This window comes from Micromonas pusilla (genome assembly GCF_000151265.4).
Source record: "Micromonas pusilla CCMP1545 genomic scaffold MICPUCscaffold_4, whole genome shotgun sequence".
Classification (NCBI taxonomy): domain Eukaryota; kingdom Viridiplantae; phylum Chlorophyta; class Mamiellophyceae; order Mamiellales; family Mamiellaceae; genus Micromonas; species Micromonas pusilla.
The window spans coordinates 1,251,995-1,272,459 of NW_003315885.1; the positions used below are offsets into that span (position 1 = coordinate 1,251,995).

General features: G+C 66.2%; 8 protein-coding genes across 8 annotated transcripts; 6 read left to right on the forward strand and 2 right to left on the reverse strand.

The window, feature by feature from the left end:
* Nucleotides 1-236: 236 nt before the first annotated feature.
* On the forward strand, nucleotides 237-1,541 carry MICPUCDRAFT_57510 (uncharacterized protein; the record flags this gene model as incomplete). The annotated part of the gene is made up of 1 exon (XM_003057815.1): nucleotides 237-1,541. One exon carries the CDS (start codon nucleotides 237-239, stop codon nucleotides 1,539-1,541), a length of 1,305 nt encoding a protein of 434 aa, XP_003057861.1.
* Nucleotides 1,542-2,115: 574 nt separating this feature from the next.
* On the forward strand, nucleotides 2,116-3,588 carry MICPUCDRAFT_16392 (uncharacterized protein; the record flags this gene model as incomplete). The annotated part of the gene is made up of 1 exon (XM_003057816.1): nucleotides 2,116-3,588. One exon carries the CDS (start codon nucleotides 2,116-2,118, stop codon nucleotides 3,586-3,588), a length of 1,473 nt encoding a protein of 490 aa, XP_003057862.1.
* Nucleotides 3,589-6,831: 3,243 nt separating this feature from the next.
* Nucleotides 6,832-7,560, forward strand: MICPUCDRAFT_44222 (uncharacterized protein; the record flags this gene model as incomplete). Its single annotated transcript, XM_003057817.1, has 2 exons — nucleotides 6,832-6,882; nucleotides 7,063-7,560. The coding sequence occupies 2 exons, from the start codon at nucleotides 6,832-6,834 to the stop codon at nucleotides 7,558-7,560; spliced, it is 549 nt and encodes a 182-aa protein (XP_003057863.1).
* Nucleotides 7,561-8,384: 824 nt separating this feature from the next.
* Nucleotides 8,385-11,094, reverse strand: MICPUCDRAFT_67581 (uncharacterized protein; the record flags this gene model as incomplete). The annotated part of the gene is made up of 1 exon (XM_003058190.1): nucleotides 8,385-11,094. A coding segment is annotated over one exon (2,710 nt), but the record flags the coding sequence as incomplete, so codon positions are not given.
* A 2,865-nt stretch (nucleotides 11,095-13,959) lies between these two features.
* MICPUCDRAFT_67582 (uncharacterized protein) lies at nucleotides 13,960-14,861 on the forward strand (the record flags this gene model as incomplete). The annotated part of the gene is made up of 1 exon (XM_003057818.1): nucleotides 13,960-14,861. One exon carries the CDS (start codon nucleotides 13,960-13,962, stop codon nucleotides 14,767-14,769), a length of 810 nt encoding a protein of 269 aa, XP_003057864.1. The 3' UTR covers nucleotides 14,770-14,861.
* Nucleotides 14,862-14,969: 108 nt separating this feature from the next.
* Nucleotides 14,970-16,136, forward strand: MICPUCDRAFT_57516 (uncharacterized protein; the record flags this gene model as incomplete). Its single annotated transcript, XM_003057819.1, has 1 exon — nucleotides 14,970-16,136. The coding sequence occupies one exon, from the start codon at nucleotides 14,970-14,972 to the stop codon at nucleotides 16,134-16,136; it is 1,167 nt and encodes a 388-aa protein (XP_003057865.1).
* A 123-nt stretch (nucleotides 16,137-16,259) lies between these two features.
* MICPUCDRAFT_33167 (uncharacterized protein) lies at nucleotides 16,260-17,087 on the reverse strand (the record flags this gene model as incomplete). The annotated part of the gene is made up of 1 exon (XM_003058191.1): nucleotides 16,260-17,087. One exon carries the CDS (start codon nucleotides 17,085-17,087, stop codon nucleotides 16,260-16,262), a length of 828 nt encoding a protein of 275 aa, XP_003058237.1.
* Nucleotides 17,088-17,717: 630 nt separating this feature from the next.
* On the forward strand, nucleotides 17,718-20,417 carry MICPUCDRAFT_16345 (uncharacterized protein; the record flags this gene model as incomplete). The annotated part of the gene is made up of 1 exon (XM_003057820.1): nucleotides 17,718-20,417. The coding sequence occupies one exon, from the start codon at nucleotides 17,718-17,720 to the stop codon at nucleotides 20,415-20,417; it is 2,700 nt and encodes an 899-aa protein (XP_003057866.1).
* Between the last annotated feature and the right edge of the window lie 48 nt (nucleotides 20,418-20,465).

The window sequence follows — 20,465 nt, forward strand, 5'->3', positions numbered from 1 at the left end:
TCGAACAGTAAGCTCGCGGGTGAAAGCATTTTCGCGCTTTCAAACACACCGATGAATTGACCGGACAAATCGTCCCGAACGCAAAACGGACAAAACGCCCCGAGATCTGGGAACGTCTCGTCACTCGCCACGCGCGCGACGACGGCGCGTCCTCTTCCTCCTCCTCCTCCGCGGCCTCGTCGCGAAGTGCTCGCGTACCCCGCGATCGACGCGACGTGAAGTCGTCTCCAAGGCGGATGAATCGCGGCGGCGTCGACGATAACACGGGGGACGGATCGACTTCCGCAAATCTCGACAACGACGCCCCGCCCCTACTAGAACGATTCGCCGCGGTCGCGCGCGATGTCTTATACGTGCACATCCTCCCGCGGCTCGACAGCGGCGACCTCGCGGTGCTCGCGACGGTGAACCGAAAGATGCGCGACGTCGTCTTCGAATCGCCCGTCGAGCATGACGTGAGGGACGTCGCGGCGGTGAGGAGAGAGCTCGCGAGGGTTCCTAACTTCGTCGGATCGATCGGCAGGCTGACGTGGGCGAAGGATCAGCGAGGGTGTCCGTGGGACGCGAGGACGTTCACGTGCATCGCGAGGGGTGGGAACGTGGAGGTCGCGAGGTGGGCGAAGGAGCGAGGGTGCCCGTGGAACGGGGGGACTTGCGCCTTTGCCGCGGAAGGCGGCCACCTGGAGATGCTGCAGTGGTTGCGAGCGAACGGCGCGCCGTGGGAGGAGAGCACTTGCGCCTTTGCAGCGGGTGGCGGCCACCTGGAGGTGCTGCAGTGGGCGCGAGCGAACGGGGCTCCGTGGAACGAGCGGACTTGCGCCAACGCCGCGAAAGGCGGCCACCTGGAGGTGTTGCAGTGGGCGCGCGCGAACGGCGCTCCGTGGTACGAGTGGACTTGCACCTATGCTGCGCGTGGCGGCCACCTCGAGGTGCTGCAGTGGGCGCGAGCGAACGGATGTCCGTGGCACGAGACGACTTGCGCCTGGGCCGCGTGTGGCGGCCACCTGGAGGTGTTGCAGTGGGCGCGAGCGAACGGATGTCCGTGGCACGAGACGACTTGCGCCTGGGCCGCGTGTGGCGGCCACCTGGAGGTGCTGCAGTGGGCGCGAGCGAACGGATGTCCGTGGGACTCGTTCACTTGCACCGGTGCCGCGAAAGGCGGCCACGTGGAGGTGCTGCAGTGGGCGGTCGCGAACGGATGTCCGTGGGACAGCTGGCAAACTTGCGCCAACGCCGCGAAAGGCGGCCACCTGGAGGTGTTGCAGTGGGCGCGCGCGAACGGCGCTCCGTGGGACAACGAGGGGACTTGCGCCAACGCCGCGAAAGGCGGCCACCTGGAGGTGCTCCAGTGGGCGCGCGCGAACGGCGCTCCGTGGCACGAGACGACTTGCACCTATGCCGCGATATACGGCCACCTGGAGGTGCTGCAGTGGGCGCGCGCGAACGGCGCTCCGTTACACAACGGGGGGATTTGCGTCCATGCCGCGAGTGGCGGCCACCTGGAGGTGCTGCAGTGGGCGCGCGCGAACGGCGTTCCGTAGGTCGAGCGGACTTGCAAGTCTGCCACGGGTGAAGGCCACCTGCAGGTGATGCAGTTGCCGCGCGCGAACGGCGTGCTGTGGTGGGACGAGCGGACTTAAACAGAGGAGTGGCCGCACGTGACGGAGTGGCTGCGAGCGAACGGATGTCCGCGGCGCTAATAATGTGACGACGAGAGAACGTGCTTGTAACGAACGAACGAACGAATGAACGAACGCGGACGCTCGGAGAAAGCGCCGGCCCGGAGCCGCGGCAGACTTGACGCGACGAAACAGTTTTCGGCAGTGCGCACTGCACGAGCGTTTCGATGACTCAGCAACGTTTGTCACGAAGCGCCGGCATTGACCAGCGCACCCCCCACGCGCATACGCGATGACATTCCACCTTGGCCGCTCCCGCGGCCTTCTGCGTAACGTCATCCCCGCGCTCCGAGTCCTCGCGCGCTGGGACGCGCCCAACGCGACGACGACGCTCGCGTCGTCCGCCGCGGCGAAACGCGTCGAGATTTCGTCTGCCGCACGAGAGCGAGATCTGACGACGTCCGCCTCGTCCTCGACGTCGTCCCCGCACGCGGACATGTCCACGTCGACCGCTCCCCGGGGCCCGCATCGCCTCGAGAGCGACATCATAGGCTCGATGCTCATCCCTCGAGACGCGCTGTACGGCATCGCGACCGCGCGCGCGATGGAGAACTACGACATCACCGGCGTCAAGCTCAGCGCGTACCCGGACTTCATTCGCGCGTTCGCGTTCGTCAAGAAGGCGTGCGCGCGCGCCAACTTCGAGATCGGCCTCCTCCCTCGAAACGTCCACGACGCGATCGCGTCCTCGTGCGACGAACTTCTGAAGGACGACGCGCTCCACGAGCACTTCACCGTGGACGTCATCCAAGGCGGCGCCGGGACGAGCACGAACATGAACGCGAACGAGGTGATCGCGAACCTCGCGCAGCGACGCATGGGCCTCCCGCTCGGGGACTACTCCGCGGTGTGTCCGAACGACCACGTGAACTTGTGCCAGAGCACGAACGACGCGTACCCGTCCGCGGCCAAGCTCGCGGTCGTGTTCAGGCACACGTCTGTGGTGCACGCGCTGCGCGAGCTCATCACGTCGTTGCGCGCGAAGGGCGACCAGTTCGGCGGCGTCATCAAGATGGGTCGAACGCAGCTCCAAGACGCGGTCCCGATGACGCTCGGGCAAGAGTTTCACTCGTTCGCGTCCACGCTGGAGGCGGACCTCGCGTTCATGCAGCGGAACGTGGACCAGCTGTACGAGATGAACCTCGGCGGGACCGCGATCGGGACGTCGATATGCGCGGACGCGCGGTTCAGCCACGAGGCGGTGAAGGCGCTGAGCGAGCTGACGCGTCTTCCGTTGCAGTCGCCGAAGGACTTTATCGAGGCGTCGTCTTCGACGTCGTCGTTTCTGCTCTTCAGCAACATCTTGCGACGCGTCGCGGTGAAGGTGAGCAAGATATGCAACGACCTGCGGCTGCTCTCGAGCGGGCCGAGGTGCGGGTTCAACGAGATCAACCTCCCCGCGGTGGCGCCCGGGTCGTCCATCATGCCGGGCAAAATCAACCCCGTCATCCCGGAGGTCGCGAACCAGGTGTGCTTTCAAATCATGGGCGCGGATCAGACGATCGCGACGGCGTCCGAGGCGGCGCAGCTGCAGCTGAACGTCTTCGAGCCCGTGATCGTGTACAACCTCCTGAACAACCTGAAAATCATGACGAACGCGCTGAACACGTTGCGGACGAAATGCGTCGACGGCATCACCGCGAACGAAGACGCGTGTAAAAAGTCGGTGGACAACAGCATCGGAATCGTGACCGCGCTGTTGCCTCTGATCGGGTATAAGAAGGCCAGCGCGGTCGCGAAGGAAGCGCTGGAGACGGGCGCGCCGGTCGCGACGATCGCGGCGAAATACGCGCCCGCGGAGAAGGTGAAGGAGTACCTCAAGGTCGAGGCGATGACGTGCGCGGGGACGATCGAGGCGCGAGGGGTGTGCCTCGACACGCCGCCGCCGCCCGCTGAGGAGGTCGCGTGAGTGATTCGCGGCTGAGACCATGTCGATCGGTACGCCTCCGCGTAACCTTATTGTGTCGTATTAATAACGAGATCACGCGCCCTGGATGTGCCCCGAGAGCGCCTCGCCGAGGACGACGCGCGCGTCGTCCGCGAACCCATTCAGCGCGCTCAGAATTTCCTTCTCGTACACGTCCCCGATTTGCGCGCGGAACCGGCGCAACATCGCCACGCACAGCGCGAGCGCGCGCTTCTCCTTACTCTCCGCCGCGGCCTCCTTCCCCGCCTCCGCGATCGGCTCCCTCGCCGCCGCCGCGGCGTCGACCACTCTCGGCGCCAACGCTTTCACCAGCGCGAGACAGAACCCGCCCGCGGCGTCCGCGACGGCAGCCTCCGCGCTCGCGATCGACTCCTTGACCTCGTCGATCGCCTTCTGCGTCTCCTCGATCGTGCTCACCGCGTTCGCTTCCTTCGCCTGCGCGCGCTGCATCCGCGCCTCGCCGGACACGCCCATCTCCGCCGCCTTCGACGCTTGGTTCGCCGCGCTCGCCGCGTCCGCCTCCGCGTGTTTCATCTTCTTCTCCAGAGACGACAGCAACCACGCCGTGTTCTCCCGATCCGCCGCGGAGGACTCGACGGCGAGGCACGCGATGTCGAACGCGTCCGCGGAGCCCCACGCGGTCGCCGCGGACGCGTTCTCGTTCTCGATCGTGCTCTCGACCCACCGCGCGATCGAGTGCGGGGTGCATAAGCCGAGCTCGAGGAGCCGGCTCACGGCGACGACCGCCATTCTCGGGTGCGTGCCGCTCCATATCCCCGCGGCGGCGCCGACGAGGACGTGCGTCGCGTCGCCATCCTCCGTGAGTTTCTTCAGCGCCGGTTCGTATCGCTTCAGGAGGACGTTGTGATGCGTGATGCACTTTTGCCCGTGCGAGATGGCGGCCACCGTGAGCGCGCGCGCGGCTTCTTCGTTCCCGAGCGCCTCGAGCTTCCCGCTCGTCTCGAACCACGTCATGACCTCCTCCGCGGGGGTTTTCAACTTCATGAAATTCCTGAGGTCGTTCAGCGCGCCGCTGCTCGCGTTCTGCGCGTCGTGGATGTAATCCAAGTTCAGCGAAGGCGCGCCCGGGAGCAAGCAGTGCAGTTCCTCCGGCAGGCTCTCCTTGACGCGTTCGTGATACACGAGCCTCAGCAGCCTTCGAACGACGGAGGCGCAGAACGCCCTCTGCGGGTGCTCCGAAGGCTGCTCCGCGACGTGCAGCCACGAGCGCCACGGCCACGCGAGGTCGAAGCACGAGAGGTGGTGCGCCATCCAGTCCGCGAGCCGCTCTCTCGCCTCGAGATCCATCCGTCCAATCTCGGAGAACATCTTCCCGACCACCTTCGCCATCATCCGCGGGAAGCTCTGGATCGCCTTGCACAAGTCTTGGATCACGATGTGATAAAACGCGCACGGGTGCGCGGGGCGCGGCAGCGCGAGCATCTCCCCGAACAGCGTCTCCGCGACGAGGAACTGACACCGTTCGGGGTGATCCGAGGGGAGCGGGAGCGTCCCCAGCTGCTCAGCCGCGGGGATGACCGCGCCTCTCCTGAACCCGGGTTCGAACGCCCAGAGCGTGTCCGCGATGTATTCCTCCGCGACGTAGCGCTCGAGCGGGCCCCAGTCGCCGGCTTCCCACAAGCCTTCGGTCTGCGCTTGCGCCAACGCTCTGCGCGTGTGCACGTCGGCGGGGGAGGAACGAGTCGTCAGCGACGCGAGCGCGTTCGCGTACGCGGAGGTAGATACGGAGGTGGGGATGGGCGCGCGCGTTCGCTCAGCGAGCATTTCTTTCGTCAACCAACCGTCAGGGGATTAACGAGATGTAGAAATGTTGGAGTCATCACCGCGAACGGAACGAGACGAGGGCTGGGCGAGGGCGGGGGCGGGGAAACGAAACGTGACCCGAGCGGCGCTCTCGTCGCTAGGAAACGAAACGCACCTCAATCTCGGCCTGACCGGGAACATCGCGAGCGCCTCCGCGGCTCCCGTGAACGTCATCTTCGGCACCGCGATCGGCGGCGGCGTGTGCGAGTTCACGCTCCCGGCCGCGATCTCCTCCGCGAACGGCTCCACCACCGCGGGCACGGACTTGACTTGCCACGCCTCGATCGCGACCGCGCCGGCTTTCCTCACCTCGTTCACGCGGCCCCACAGCTCCTCGAGCCAGTCGTCCGCGCGCCCGTCCGCGGCCGCGAACGTCATGCTCGCCGGGTCCGGGCCTCGGGATCGACGACCGAGGTACTCCTCGACGCTGGACAGGAGCACGTCGAAAATTTCAGCCGCGTTTCCCGTCTCGGCGTGCGCGCTCAACGATCCCCCCGCCCACGGCATCGCGGCGAGGACGATGTACACCAAGAAGTCCGCCCTGGGCTGCCACCCCGGATTCGCGTCGTCCGCGGCCGCGACGGCGCCGCAGACGATCGCGTCGAGACACTCGAGCGCGTGCTCCGCGGAGATCACGCCGACGGAGGGGAGGCACGCAATGAATCGAAGCAACAGGCGCGCGCGCGTCTTGTCGTCGGGGTCGGACGACCCGAGCTTCTGCTCGAGCTGCTCGATCGCCGCGCGGACGACTTCTTCGACGAACTCGGGGACGCGCACGTTCAGGAGCCCGACGAGCGCGGCGTACACGGGCGTCTTCACCGGGAGTTCGGTGACGCACTCCATGATGAATTTCAGCGCCGGCTCCGTGAGCGACGGGAGGTCGTGCGCGAGGAGCCCCGCGAGGTTGCGGAGCATCTCCGGGGAGCCGTTGCAGTGGATGATCGCCTCGCGCATCTCCATGAGCTCCTGATTAGGCGTGGGTCCGCCGCCGCGGCCGCCGCCGCGTCCTCCCATCATCGGGCGCATGTGCGAGCCGTCCTGCGAAGAGGGCGCGCGATCGAGATCGGGGGAGAATTGGATGGAGCGTCAGAGCGGACGCGGCGGCGCGGCGTCGTGATCGACGCGCGACGTGAACGGCGATCGAGGCGGGGAGATCGGGATCTGGACGCACATTACGGCGGTGGCGCTTGTGGCCTCTGAAATCTCCCATGGTGTCGTGTGGGGGGCGGGCGCGCGACCCGAAGAGTGACACCGCCGCCGCGGCAGGGAGGAGTTCGCCTGGTTTGCCGCTCGCCCTGAGCTCGCGCGCTCTCGAGATCTGCTCGCAGCGCGCCGCAGCGACCGGCGAAAGGGCGGAGCCAGATTCGCTCATCACTCCTTCCCCTCGCGGGGTAAGCCGTCATGGGTCTCTGGAAGAACTTCTTGATCCGCCTGGGGCTCGCGAAGAAGAAGGTGCGCCGTCGTCGTCTCTCCTCCCTCCGCGCGTCGCGCCCCGCCGCGCCGTCGCGGCCGCGCCCGCGCGTCCATCTGATCCCGCGGGTGCCGTTTCAAAGCTCGACGCGACGCGCGCTTCCGTCCCCTGACCGACATCGCGTCGTCCCCACCCTCTCTCCACACTTCACGACCTCGCAGAGGAGCATCTTAGTCGTCGGCCTCGCGAACGGCGGGAAAACCACGCTCGTGAACCGCATGAAACCGACGAAAGACCGCGAGGAAGACGTCGCCCCGACCGTCGGCTTCTCGGTCGAGCGATTCTCGCTGCACAAGTGCAAGCTCACGGTCATCGACATGTCCGGCCAGGAGCGGTACCTCGACCTGTGGGAGTGCTACTACAAAGAGTGCCAGGCCGTCGTCTTCGTCGTGGACGCCACCGGCGGGGACGACGTGCTGCGAGAGAGCGAGAAGATGTTACGAGGGATGTTACGGCGCGACGAGCTCGCGAGGCGGCCGCTGTTGGTGTTCGCGAACAAGAGCGACGTCCCGACCGCGCTCGGGGCGTCGGACATCGCGCGGGCGGTGGATCTGATGGGCGCCGCGGGGGACGGAAGGGCGTGGCACATCGGCGCGTGCTCCGCGCTCACGGGGGTGGGGATCGACGAGGGGTTTCGGTGGCTCATCGGGAAGTTATAGCGCGCGCGGCGCGCGCGCCACGTCGGTCCCGGGTTGGTCTGGTTCTCTAGCTAGAGTTTTGGTTTCGATTAATTAGTAATCCCCGCGTCTCTCCACGAAGCTCGGGTACGTCCTCAGCCGCGCGCGGTCGAGCTCCTCCCGCAAGATCATCATGTCCTCTCTCTGCGCGGTCGCGATGTCCTCGAGTTTTCGTTGCGTCACCATCGCGCGCATCTTCTTCTCCGCCGCGCGGGCTTTATTGTCCTTCCCCCCCGACTCCCCCGCGCGCGTCAAGCGTTGCTCTTTGACCTTGACGTACTCCGCGACAGAGTCGTCCATGGCGACCACCTGCGTGGAGATCTCGAGGTTCTGCGCTCTCTTCTCGTCCATCTTGCGCGTGATCTTCGCGAGCTCGCGCTTGCGCTCGGAGACCAAGCGCGCGTGCAGCACGCGCGCCTGCTCGAGACGCGCCTCCAGCGACGCGGTTTCGCTGAGGATCTTTTTCCCATCCGCGTCGGTCTTTTTCGACGGCTTCTCCGGCTTCGGCTTCGGCGTCTTCCCGTCGCCGATGAGAATCTTATCCAGCAGTCTTCGGTCCGCGCGCGTGAGCTGCAGCTCCTTGATCTTCACGACCAAGTCCGCGTCCACCATCTGCAGACGCTCGTCCTCCCACTGCAGGTCGTAGATGCCTTTTTTGTACTCCTTGATCGCCTCGAGCGTCACGAGCTTCGACGCGCCGCGCTTGTGCACAACCTCGTTCAGACGCTCGATCGTGCTGCGATGTATGAGCACGGCGTCGTCCCTCGCCGCGCGCGTGCCGTCCGCGCCGTCCGCGCCCCCGAGCTCGGGGGTGATCGCCTCGACGAGGCCTTGCTTCATCACGAGCGGCACGGCGAGGTCGTAGAGCTGATCGAACCGGCGTCTCGCGAACGCCCTCGCCTCCGCCTGGAGCGCGTCCAATTCGCTCCGCACCTCCGCGTCTTCCTCGGTTATCTTGAACAGATACCGCTGCATCTCCTCGAGCGTCGCGCGCATCGCCGCGAGCTCAGCCTCTTTCGCGATCTTACGGTCCCGGTGATCGACGAGCCGGTCCCACCACGCCTGATCGAGGCCGTCCACGGCGTCGAGCGTCGGGTCGAGCGGCTCCACCGGCGGCAGCCGCGGCTTTGGCTTCCCGCTCGACACCGGCCCGCCGAACGCGGCGTTGAAGGGGTCGTGCTGCGCGTCGCGGACGATCTTATGCGCGGCGTGGTCGCCCTCGCCGCGCCTGCCCGCGAGCGCGCCGCCGGCGAGATGGAACCCCGCGTGCGCGAACTCCTTCGCGGGCGTCTTCAAGTTTATCGACGACCGCGGCGACCGCTGCGGCGAGTGGTTCGCGTGCGCGGCGAGGGAGAGCCGCCTCGCTGCCGCGCGCAGGCTCGCCCTCGCGAGGGACTTCTTCGCGGCGCTCCCGCCGGGTGTGCCGTTCGCATTGACTCCGCGCGCGGGAGCTTTGCGGCGCCGGTACAAACCCCAGAGCGTGTCGAACAGGAGATCCGTCTCCGCGAACGCGGATTTAAAGACGCGCGTGAGCTTGTTATCCTCCGCGACGACTTCCTCGTACCGCTTCTGGCACTCGTCCACGCGCTTGGAGAACGCGGCCACCACCGCGGCGCTCTCGACTTTCTGCGCCGCGAGATTCTCTAACGTCTCCGAGATCGTGACTTTCGTGACCTCGTCGTCGGTGAGCGCGCGCTCAGCCTCGGACGCGCACGCGACGACGTACGAGTCCAGCCGCGCGAGCTTCCCTTCCACGCCGTTGCGCTTTTCGTTGAATTCGGTCAAGGTCTCGTCCATCTTCGAGATGACCTCCTCGGTCTCCTCGCGCGTCTTCTTCAGCTCCGTGTCTAAGGTTTTGCGGCGCTTCTCGAGCTCTTCTCTCAGCGCTTTCGCTTTGAGCTCGTACTCCTTCGCGCGTTTCGTTTGAATCTCGCTCCAGTCCTCTTTCGCGACGACGCCGTAAAACTCCGGCTTCACGAGCTCCTCCATCCCGTCCGAGTCCGGGGCTTCGAGCTGGCCGTTCATCATGTCCTTCAGCGCGCGCACGGTCGGGTCGTTCGCGCCCTTCGCGCGCGCGCGCGCGGCTTCCTCCTCTGCCTCTTTCGCGCGCTTCGCTTCCTCCGCCGGGGAGAGATACTTTGGCGCGGAAATTTCGTCGTCCCTCACCTCGAGCGCGGCGCCCTCCTGCTCCTCCGTCGTCCACGCGGGCTCGAACAGCGGCGCGGTGTCGTTCGTGTGCGACTTCAGCTCGCCTCTGATTTCTTTGATCCGCGTGTTTAACTCCGCGAGCTTGTCCATGGACTTTTGCTTCACCTCGAGCATCTCCTCGAACTCGGCGTTGAACGCGCTCTTCGACTCTCTCGCCGCGAGTTGCGCGAGGAACATCTGCGTGATCTTCCGCCGCGGCGGGTACAGCTTGAACGGGTCGTACAGCATGTTCTCGTGGTTCTCTGGGAGTTTCATCTTCATCGCGACCGCGACGTCGACGGACGATGACATCCGCGCCGCGGGCGTCGTCGGTTCTTCGCCGCCGTCGCCGCCGTCCGCTTCGCCGCTCGGTTCGCCCGCGTCGGCGTCGGCGTCGGCGTCGGCGTCCGCGCCGGGGTTCGCCCCCGCGGTCGTCTTCGCGTCTTCCGCGGTGCCTTTCAAATCGAACGTAGATCTCGTGTCCAACCCGGAGTCTTTCAAGAACCGCTCCTCCATGACCTCGATCTTACGAAGGAACGACACCTTCGACGCGGTCTTCGTCGCCGCGTCGTCCTTCTTCAGCGGATAGTTTCGAACGACGAGACCGGGAGCTTTGAACCCCAAGATCGCGCACCCGTGCGTCGCCATCGTGTCCCAGCACTCCGACTTGATCCTGTGCGCGTCGTACTCCCTCCGCAGGTTCTCCCCCATGAGCGTCGTTCGAACCTCCTCCACGCGCTCGTCCCCTTCCGCGACGAGACGCGCGTGGAACTCCGCGTCCACGATGAGCTGATCCCCCGGGATGCGTTCGAGCTCGTCCGCCGCCGCGTTCCGCGCGATCGTGTCCTCCAGGCGCTTCTTCAGGTCGTCCACCTTGGCTCGCATCTTCGCCTTCGCGGAGGCGATCTTCTCGTCGCCGTCGCCCGCGTGCATCGCGGCGCCTTTCGACGCCGCCACCGCGGCGGCGACGAGCGTCGGCTCGGAGGCGTCGTCAGGCGCGTCCTGCGCGACGTCCCCGACCAGGTCGACGTGGAGCTCTCCGAGTGCGTCGTCGTCGACGTGTAAGAACCTGCCCTCCAGGCCTTTCACGGCGGAGATCGCGACGGACCCGTCGACGCCGACGCTCGCGAGGAGTTCCCCCGGCACGCGCGCGAGGTCGACGCACCCGCCGTCAATTTTCGTCCGCGTCGACGTGTCGCCGTGGACGACGCGGGTGAACAGCCTGCCTCCGCTGCAGTCCCACCCTTTCCACACCGTGATCCGGCCGTCCGCGCCGCCAATCACCGTCTTATCTTGTCTCGTGATGACCTGCTTCCCAAACTTCGTCATCGGAATCGTGCTCAACGCCTCTAACGCCTTGCCTTTACCGCCGACCCAATCCGACGCCTTCGAAGAGAGTTCATACGTCCGGATTTTACCATCCGCGCCGAGGCCGATGACCCTCCCCGCGGCCGTCAGCGACGACTCGACCGCGGTGAGCGGCGTGTCGATCTTCACGCTGGCGATGTCGCCCTTGACGAACACGCCCGCCGCGGAGCCATCGTCCATGAAAAACCCCGCGCCGATCTGCCCGGGTTTGTGACCCAACGGCGGAGGCACGATTTTCGTGATGTACCCTCCCTCGCCGGAGACTATGACTTGGCCGGATCCCGAACACGAGAGCGACATCGCGGGGTACGGAATCGTGACGTACCCCATGACGTGCGCGGTCGCGGAGTTCATCTTCGGATTCACGACCTCGATGAAGCACAGCTCGTTCCCTTTCGCCGCGGCGATGATCGTGCCATCCCCGTTCATGTCCATGCTATCCACCTGGCCCTCGAAGAGCTTCACTCGCAAGATCAACGACGGCGGCGTGCTGCCGTGGCTGCATCTGAAGACTCTCACGACGCCGCCCGTGGACGCGACGGCGAGGCATTGACAAACATCCGGCGACCCGTTCGCGAGCGCGGTCACCGCGCTGCCGATCGCGCGTTTCCACGCGCAGCCGCCGGTCGCGAGGTCCCATCCTCGGACGTACCCGTCGACGCCGCACGTCACGATGACTTTACCCCCGGACATCGCACCGACGCCCGTGGCTCGGCCATAGTGGTAGTCCCCGATTTTCACGACCTCGATCGGGGATGGGGACGGGGACGGCGCCGAGGCTTCCGCGGGGGCGGCGGCCGCCGCCGCCGCCGTCGCCGCCCCCTCCTCCTCCTCGCCGCCCTCCGGCTCCTTCACCGGCGTCAGCGGCGCGTCGCCGTCGCCGCCGCCGTCCTCCCCCGTCCCCGCGACATCCGCCGCCGCCGCCGTCTCCGTCTCCTCCGACGTGATCGCGCCCGTGATGTTCGCCAAGTACAGACCGCACTCCGCGGTGCTCACGACGGCTTGATCAAACCGCGGGCTCCGCTCCACGGAGACGACGTCCTCGCCATCGCCCCCGGGGAGCGGCACCGTCCGCGTCGGCTTCACCCGCGTCGACGCCGTCGCGTCGTCGAAGTGCGGGTACACGCGTAAGACGCCGTCGCCGCCGCCGCCGACGAAGACGTGCTCCTTCGTGAAGGCGAACGCGCGCGTCGGGCCCGCGCCGCCGTCCACCGCGGACGCCGATCTCGACGTCACCTCCCCGGTCTTCGCGTCCACGATCAACACCCCGCCCAGGCTCGTGCCGACGTACGCGTTCCCGCTCGGCGACCACGCCGCGCCGGTCAGCGACGTGGGGTTCACCCCGACGTCTTCCGATCGAATCGCGACGCGTCTGATGAGATACGTCTCGAACACCTTGTCGACGATCGTGACGGACACCCCGGGGACGTCGCCGCTCGCGGCGCCCGCCGCGTCCGCGTGCGTCGCGATGAGCTCGTACGCGTTGAAAGGGTTAAACGCGAGCGCGGAGGCGTCGTACGGCAGCGACGTCGTGACGATTTCGTCGCCGGTGCGCGGGTCTATCACGCGGAGTTCCAAGTCGGGAACCGCGGACGCGATCGCGAGGAATTTTCCATCGCGCGAGAACGCGAGCGCGCTGACGCGCGCGCGCGCGACGTTCGGTATCGAGCGCACGAACGCGGACGGGGCGTCCAGGTCGTGGATGTGAACCGTCGGGGCCGTGTCCTTCGTCGCGTACGCGACGAGGCCGCCGTTCGACTCCGTCGTCGCGAGGCACGAGATCCCCCCGCCCGCGCCGAAGAGCAAGCGCGCGTCGCCCTTCTCCGCGTCGCTGAACCGGAGCGCGTTCCCTGCGATCGTGACCTGAGATTTCAGCGAGGGAGGGGTGAGGGTGTCAGCGAGAGCGACGACGCGAGGGGTCGAAGGCGTTCGTTGTTTATGGAGAGGACGCGCGACGGGAAGGGTTCCGCCCGTCGCTGCGCATCATTTATTTCGTTTCAGGCGGGCCAATTTAGGAACGGGCGTCTCACCAGCGTCCTCGCGTCCGCGTACGAGACCTGCCCGGGGACGACGCCGTAGATGTCCTTCACGTGCAGGAGCTCCGTCGCGGCGATGTCATTCTTATTCGCCATCGCGCCCGGCGTGAGGAGCGGCGCGTCGACGGCGACCTCTCCTCCGCTCCGCGCGTCGAACTCTGCCCTCCTCGATGGGGATGAAAGGGAGAGATGCGAGAGACCAGCCCTGATCGTTCTGCTGGTATCGGAAACACGCATGTTGATATTTCTTGTTTTCACCTGACTCGTCACTACCACATTCGCCTCTTTAGCACAGTCGGCAGTGCGTCGGTCTCATAACAAACCACAAGACTAATTGCTCATACGTGAGTAATAACTAAATCTGCCGCTGGGGAATCCCAGCACACAGGCGAAGTTTCCTACCTATCCCGCGTACGATGCGGGTCCTCGTCAAGTTTACTTGAGTTATCCGGAGGTCATGAGTTCAATCCTCATAGGAGGCATAGGTTCATTTTTTGTGCATTTAACCACGGGATCATCGTCTACATGATGTAAGGAACCTCTCCACAAAGTTTCAGGTCAATCGGAGCAGTTTGGAGGCGGTGGCGGTCGCGTCAACGTCGAGAATGGTGCATGTCTAGAAAAAAAACGGCGGCGGCGCCGGCAGGTCGTTCCCAGAGGTTGAGACGTCTTTTTGCGTTATTTCGCGCCCTCGGCGAGCACACGGTCGTCCGCGCGATGCCAACGGACCTCTCCGTCTCGAGCGGTCTCGAGGCGGCGGCGGTCGCTTCGTCGTTCGTTGCACGCGCGCATGTTATCTCGTTCGCGCCAAAAAAATGGACACCGCCAAAATTTTTATTTTTGGCTCACTGCTGAGCGAATAAGGGTTTCCCCTCGCGGGGCGCGATCGGTCGGCACAACGACGACGCGCGCCGCGCACGCACGGACGGACCGGAGCTCGAACCGTCGTCTCGTCGCCGCGTCCGCGATGCTGCGCGGCACCGTCCACGCGCTGTGCCGGTCGCTCGCCCGTCGCGGGGACGCGCGGGGTGCCCTCGGCGACGCCCTCGGCGGGGGGGAATCCGCGCGGGCGGGGTGGAGGTGGACGATCGCTCTCGACGCCCGCGGCGCCGGGTTCGCGACCAGCAGCGCGGGCGGCGACGGCGACGGCGGCGACGGCACGGACGCGTCGCAGCCGGTCATAGGCGCGGAGTCGAAAGACGCGTGGCCGGAGCGGCGGCGACTGTGGAACGAAGAGCTGAACGAGCTGAGAGTGCAGTGGAGGAAAGAGTTCGAAGAGGCGGAGGCGAAAGAACGCGAGCGCCTGCGGTTGATGCAGATCAAGTTGGAGAAGGAAGTCGCGGAACGGCGGCGGCTCAAAGCGATCCGCCGCGCGGAGGCGCTGCGTCTCGAGGCGATCCGTCAGGAGAAGGACCGGAAGAGGATCGAACGGCGGGAGAGACTCGTGGACCACAAGCGGCAGCAGAAGATGTTTTCTAATCATCTGCGAGCCGCCGCGCGCGAGGAGCATCTCCTGCGGCAGTCGCGGAACTGGGTTCTTAGGGAGCACTTAGACGCGAGGATAGATCACGAGCTCGCGAACCCGGTGGAGATGTGGTGATCGCGTGATCGCGTTTGTTTAGAACGAGCGTTGTACACGCAACGTACCAGTGCATGGGAATAAAAATCTTTCTCGGACTGCCTCCGCGCGTGAAACTTCGAAAAGAACGCGTCGCCGTCTCCGATCACACTCACGCGGCGCCCCCACCGCGTCCAGTGCGCGAGGTTTCCCTCCCGCGCGTCGCCAGTCCCTCGCGCGCGATGGCGTCTTTCGCGCTCGCCCGCGCTTGCCCCGCGGCGGTCGCTCGCGCGACCGCGCCCGCGCGCGATCGGCGCGGCAGATCCGAGCCGTTCGCGCTCGCGACGACGACGACGACGACGACGACGACGACGACGACGCGCGCGGTCCCGACGTCCGCGTCCCTTCGCTCGCGTGCGCTGAGCACGCGTGCGCTGAGCACGCGTGCGCTGAGCACGTCGTCGCGAACCCGCGGCGCGGTGACCGCGTCCGCGTCGTCCGCGACCGCGTCGCCGTCGAGCGGGGACGGCGACGCGAAAGACTTCAAAGACTGGCTGGAGACGTTCCGCAAGGCGAAGTGGGACGAAGCCCCGAAGTCGTGGCGGGAGTTCATGGCCACGAAAGTCGCCGCCGCGGTCGTGGAAGTCGACGTCGCGAACGACCGCGTGAACGCGAAAGAGGTGGAGGGGATCGGTCTGAACGTCCCGAAGGACGGCGCGGAGGCGAAGGAGCGCGTGAAGAGCAATCTCATTTACTACCGCCAAAACTACGCCATCGTCGTGGCGTCCTACGTCGCGATCGCGCAGCTGTTCGTGAAGCCGGCGATGACGCTGTGCGTGCTGTGCTTGGGCGCCGCCGCGGCGTGCGCGAGCGATACGCTGCTCGGCGAGCTCGCGCTCGCGTCGAAGGACAAGCTGAAATGGAACGCGAAAGTCGTCGCCGGCGTGGACCGGACTCAGGCGCGACAGGCGCTGCTCGTCATCGCCGGGATCGGCGCGCTCACGTCGCTGAAATACTCGTGGGGGTACCTCATCATGAACGTCGTGTACGGCATCGCGCTGTCGCTGACGCACGCGATCCTTCGGCCGATCGATTTGAAGTCGACGCTGAGTAACTTGTGGAGAGACGTGAAAAACGTCGCGACGAAGGAAGAAGCCGCGGCGGCGGCGAAGAAGGCGGTGAAAGGGATGAAGTCCTGGTGGAGCAACCGACGACCGAACGAGCCGACGCCCGTGGTCGTCGCGGTGAAGGACGATCCGATGAACCCGGGGGGCTTCCAAGACGCGGCGAGGAACGCGGCGCGGCGGCAGCGCGAGCAGAGGGAGAGAGAGAACGACGGCGCGGTGGACGCGGATGGGTGGACGAAGGCGGACTCGAGAGGGGAGCTCCCGCCGCCGAGCAAGCGATGAGCGAGCGAGTAGCGTTCGTCTCGTCTCGTCTCGTCTCGTCTCGTTTCGTTGTTAAGTAAGCTTACTGTAGTTACGAGTGAGGTCACGCGCTCACCGCGCGGGCTGGCTGGGCGGTCGGTCTCGTCACAGCTCAACCTTCTTCTTCTTCTTCTCGTTCTTCAGATCTTCCTTCGCCGCCTCGTTCTTCAGCTCTTCCCCATCATCGTCGTCCTTCCGCGGGTCGTACGGCAGCTTCCTGATCGTGAACGCGTGCGCGTGCTTGCTCGGCTTCGGCTTCGGGATGTACACCCCCTCCGTGGCGAACCACAGGTTGTTGTTGTTCTTGCTCTTCGCGCCGCAGACTTCAAACTGCCCGGCGATCGGCCTTCCAAACTTTTGGTCGTGCGAGTGCAAGATCACGCCCGTGCTGACGTGTATCAGCCGCATCTTCTTATCCTTCTTCCACACCGTCTCCCCAGCGCTGAGCTCGATCTTCCAGTTATCGTCCGAGTTCGAGTCCTCCGGGGTATCCCCGTCCCCTCGCGTGCCGTACGCGCTCACCTCTTGGTTCCCGGTGATGGGCGACTTATGCAGATGCGAGTGCAGCCACTTCTTCGTGTTGATATGAAGCAAGCGAACGATCGCGCCGTTCGCGATCTCGGTCCCGAATCTGCACGGCTCCGCCCCGTGCGCGTGGAGGACTTGCCAGTACGAGTTCGCGTCCGTGGTCTCCGGGAAGCCGGTCACGGATTGTTGCCCGCTGCCGCTGCCGTAGGCGATGTCGTGCGAGTGCAGCCGCGCTTTCGTCCCCGAGTGCTGGAGCTTGATCGTGCTCCCGCACGTCACGCCCTCGTAGTCCGCGGCGTCGACGTTGGCCGGGTCGTCGTCGTCGTCGTCCCACGCGAACGCTGGGGTTGCGAAGAGCGCGAGGACGCAGGCGACCGCGGTCAGAAAAAGCGCCGATCGCCTCATTTCCTTCGTCGTTCTTCCTCCTCGGCGCGGGCGGGCGTCCTCTCGAGTGATGCGCGCGCGCGGTGAGACGATCACGCGCGGATCACGCTCGCGGCGATCTCCGAAGAGACTAGGGCGTCGGTCGTGGGCGTCGACGGCGCCTCGCGCGCGTGCGTGTGCCGCGCCGTCGCGTCGAACGAGAGTCGAACGAGGTCGCCTCGAATTGTGTCGGCGACTGGACGTGGAGCGACCAGACAGAACGACGCGTGGCTGAAAAAAACCCTTATCGCACCACAAGCCACGCGCGCCCGCCTCCGTCGCACGCGCGATGCAGAGCCTGCTGTCGCCCAGCATGATGCTGCGCTCGGGCGTCGCGCTCTGTCGCAGCGCCGGGTGCGTCTCTCTCCGTCCTCGAATCCTCCACCGAACGCGACGCCCTCGCGCGCGCGACCCTCCGCGAAATTTATCCACCCTCCACGCGTCCTGACGACGACGACGTCATCCGTCCTCCTCCGCAGGCTGCGTCGCACCGGGGTGCTCGCGAACCGCAAAGACGGCGTCCTCAACGCGCGCGTCGTCCGTCCCGTCACCGTCACCGCCGCGGCCGCGGCCGCGTCAACGACAACCTCGGTCGCGAGCGGGGAGTCGTCCATGAGGGACGCGGACGGGAAGGACATCTCCGGCGCGGGGATCCGTCGTCGATTCTTGGAGTTTTACGAGGCGCGCGACCACGCGCGGCTGCCGTCGTCCTCGCTCGTCCCGGAAGACCCCACGGTTCTGCTCACGATCGCGGGGATGCTCCAGTTTAAGCCCGTGTTCATGGGCCAAGAGGAGAGGAAAGTGCCGACCGCGACGACGACGCAGAAGTGCGTGAGAACGAACGACATCGAAAACGTCGGCGTCACCGCGAGGCATCACACGTTCTTCGAGATGCTCGGGAACTTTTCGTTCGGGGATTACTTCAAGAAAGAAGCCATCGCGTGGGCGTGGGAGATCTCCACGAAGGAGTACGGCCTGGACGCGTCCCGGATCTGGATCAGCGTGTTCAGAGAGGACGACGAGGCGTACGCGATCTGGCGCGACGAGATCGGCATCCCGGAGAATCGAATCAAACGCATGGACGAGGCGGATAATTTCTGGGCCGCGGGGCCGACCGGTCCGTGCGGGCCGTGCTCGGAGCTGTACTGGGACTTCCACCCGGAGCGCGGCGTCGACGGGAGCGAAGATTTAGACGACGACTCGCGGTTCATCGAGTTTTACAACTTGGTCTTCATGGAGTCCGTGCGCGACACGGATGGGAACATGAAACCGCTCAAACGCAAGAACATCGACACCGGGATGGGGCTCGAGCGCATGGCGCAGATCCTTCAGGGAAAGCCGAACAACTACGAGACGGACCTCATCCGCCCGATCATCGACGCCGCGGCGTCCATGGCTGGGATCTCGTACGACGACGCGGACGACGCGACGAAGCTCAAGCTGAAAGTCATCGGCGATCACACGCGCGCGGTGTGCTATCTCATCTCCGACGGCGTCCTTCCCTCGAACGTCGGCCGCGGATACATCGTCCGTCGGCTTTTACGACGCGTCGTTCGATGCGGGCGTTTGCTCGGGGTGAAAGCTCCGGACGGCGCGGGCGCGTTCACGCCCGCGATCGCGCGCGTCGCGATCGGTCTCAGCGAAGCGTGCGACGCGAACGTCTTGAAATCGTCGCAAAAAATTTGCGACGAGCTCGAACGCGAGGAACTGCGGTTCGCGACGACGCTCGGCAGGGGCGAGGAGATCCTCGCGGACATGCTCGCGGCGGCGAAGACGAAGGACGCGAATGCGCCGAAGCTCACGGGCGAGGACGCCTTCACGCTGTACGACACGTACGGCTTCCCGCTGGACATCACGACGGACGTCGCGACCGAGGCGGGCGTCGACGTCGACGTCGATGGGTTCGAGAAGGCGATGGCGGCCGCGCGGGACCTGAGCCGCGACGCGCGCGTCGCCGTGGACGTCACGGTCGGGGATCTCCTCGGCGCGATCGCGGACGAGCTCGGGGAGCCGACGAGGTTCACCGGATACGGAAGCGTCACCGAGGAGGGCGTAAAGGTGCGCGCGCTGTTGAAGGGCGGCGAGCGCGTCGCGAGCGCGGGCGCGGGGGACACCGTGGAGGTGGTGTTGGACGCCACGCCGTTTTACGCCGAGGGCGGCGGGCAAGTCGGCGACGAGGGCGAGATCATCCTGAGCGACGACCGCGGGAAGCTCGTCGTCGGGGACTGCCGGAAAGCCGCGGGAGGGAGGCTCTTCGTGCACTCGTGCGTCGTGAGCGAAGGCGTCGTCGGCGAGGGCGACGCCGTCACCGCGACAGTCTCCGCGGCGTCGCGACGCCGCGCCAAGGCGAATCACACGGCGACGCACCTGCTTCAGTCCGCGCTGAAGATGACGATCGGCGAGGACGTCTCCCAAGCCGGGTCGCTCGTGAACTTCGAGCGCCTGCGGTTCGACTTCAACGCCCCGAGCGCGCCGACGCCGGAGGAGCTCGCGCGCGTCGAATCCCTCGTGAACGGTTGGATCGGCGACGCGATCGACCTCACCGCGGAGGAGATGGCGATCTCGCGGGCGAAGGAGAAGGGCGCGACGGCGATGTTTGGCGAAAAGTACGGCGACGTCGTCCGCGTCGTCGACGTCCCCGGCGTGTCCATGGAGCTGTGCGGCGGCACGCACGTGAAGAACACCGCGGAGATTGGCGGGTTTAAAATCCTGTCCGAGTCCGGGATCGCGGCCGGCGTGCGAAGGATCGAGGCCGTGTCCGGGCCCGGGGTCGTCGATCTGCTTCAGGAGCGCGACGGCACCGTGAAGGCGCTCGCGGGGTCGCTCAGGGTGCCGCCGGAGGAGATCGCCGGGCGCGTCAGCGCGCTGATGGAAGACTTGAAGACGTCGCAGAAGGAGGCGGAGGCGCTGCGCGGCGAGCTCGCGGTCGCGAAGGCGACCGCGCTCGCGTCTCAGGCGATCGACGCTCCCGGCGGCGCGAAGGTTCTCGTCGCGCGCATGGACGGCGTCGACCCGGCGGCGTTGAAAGCGGCGGCGGAGAGCCTCGTCGCCGCGCTCGGGGACGACGTCGCCGTCGTCCTCGGCAGCGGCGGCGACGACGGGAAGGTTGGCCTCGTGGCGTCCTTCACGGAGGGGGTGCAGAAAGCTGGGGGGTTGAAAGCCGGCGTCGTCCTCGGCGCCACCGCGAAGGCGTGCGGCGGCGGCGGCGGCGGGAAGCCGGGGTTCGCGCAAGCGGGCGGGAGAGACGCGAGCGCGTTGGACGCCGCGCTAGAGGACGCCAAGAAGACGATCGTCGACGCGCTTTCGAAATAGCTTTAAGAGGAGTCACCTCAACGTAACGCGCGCGTCGTGTCGTGTGCT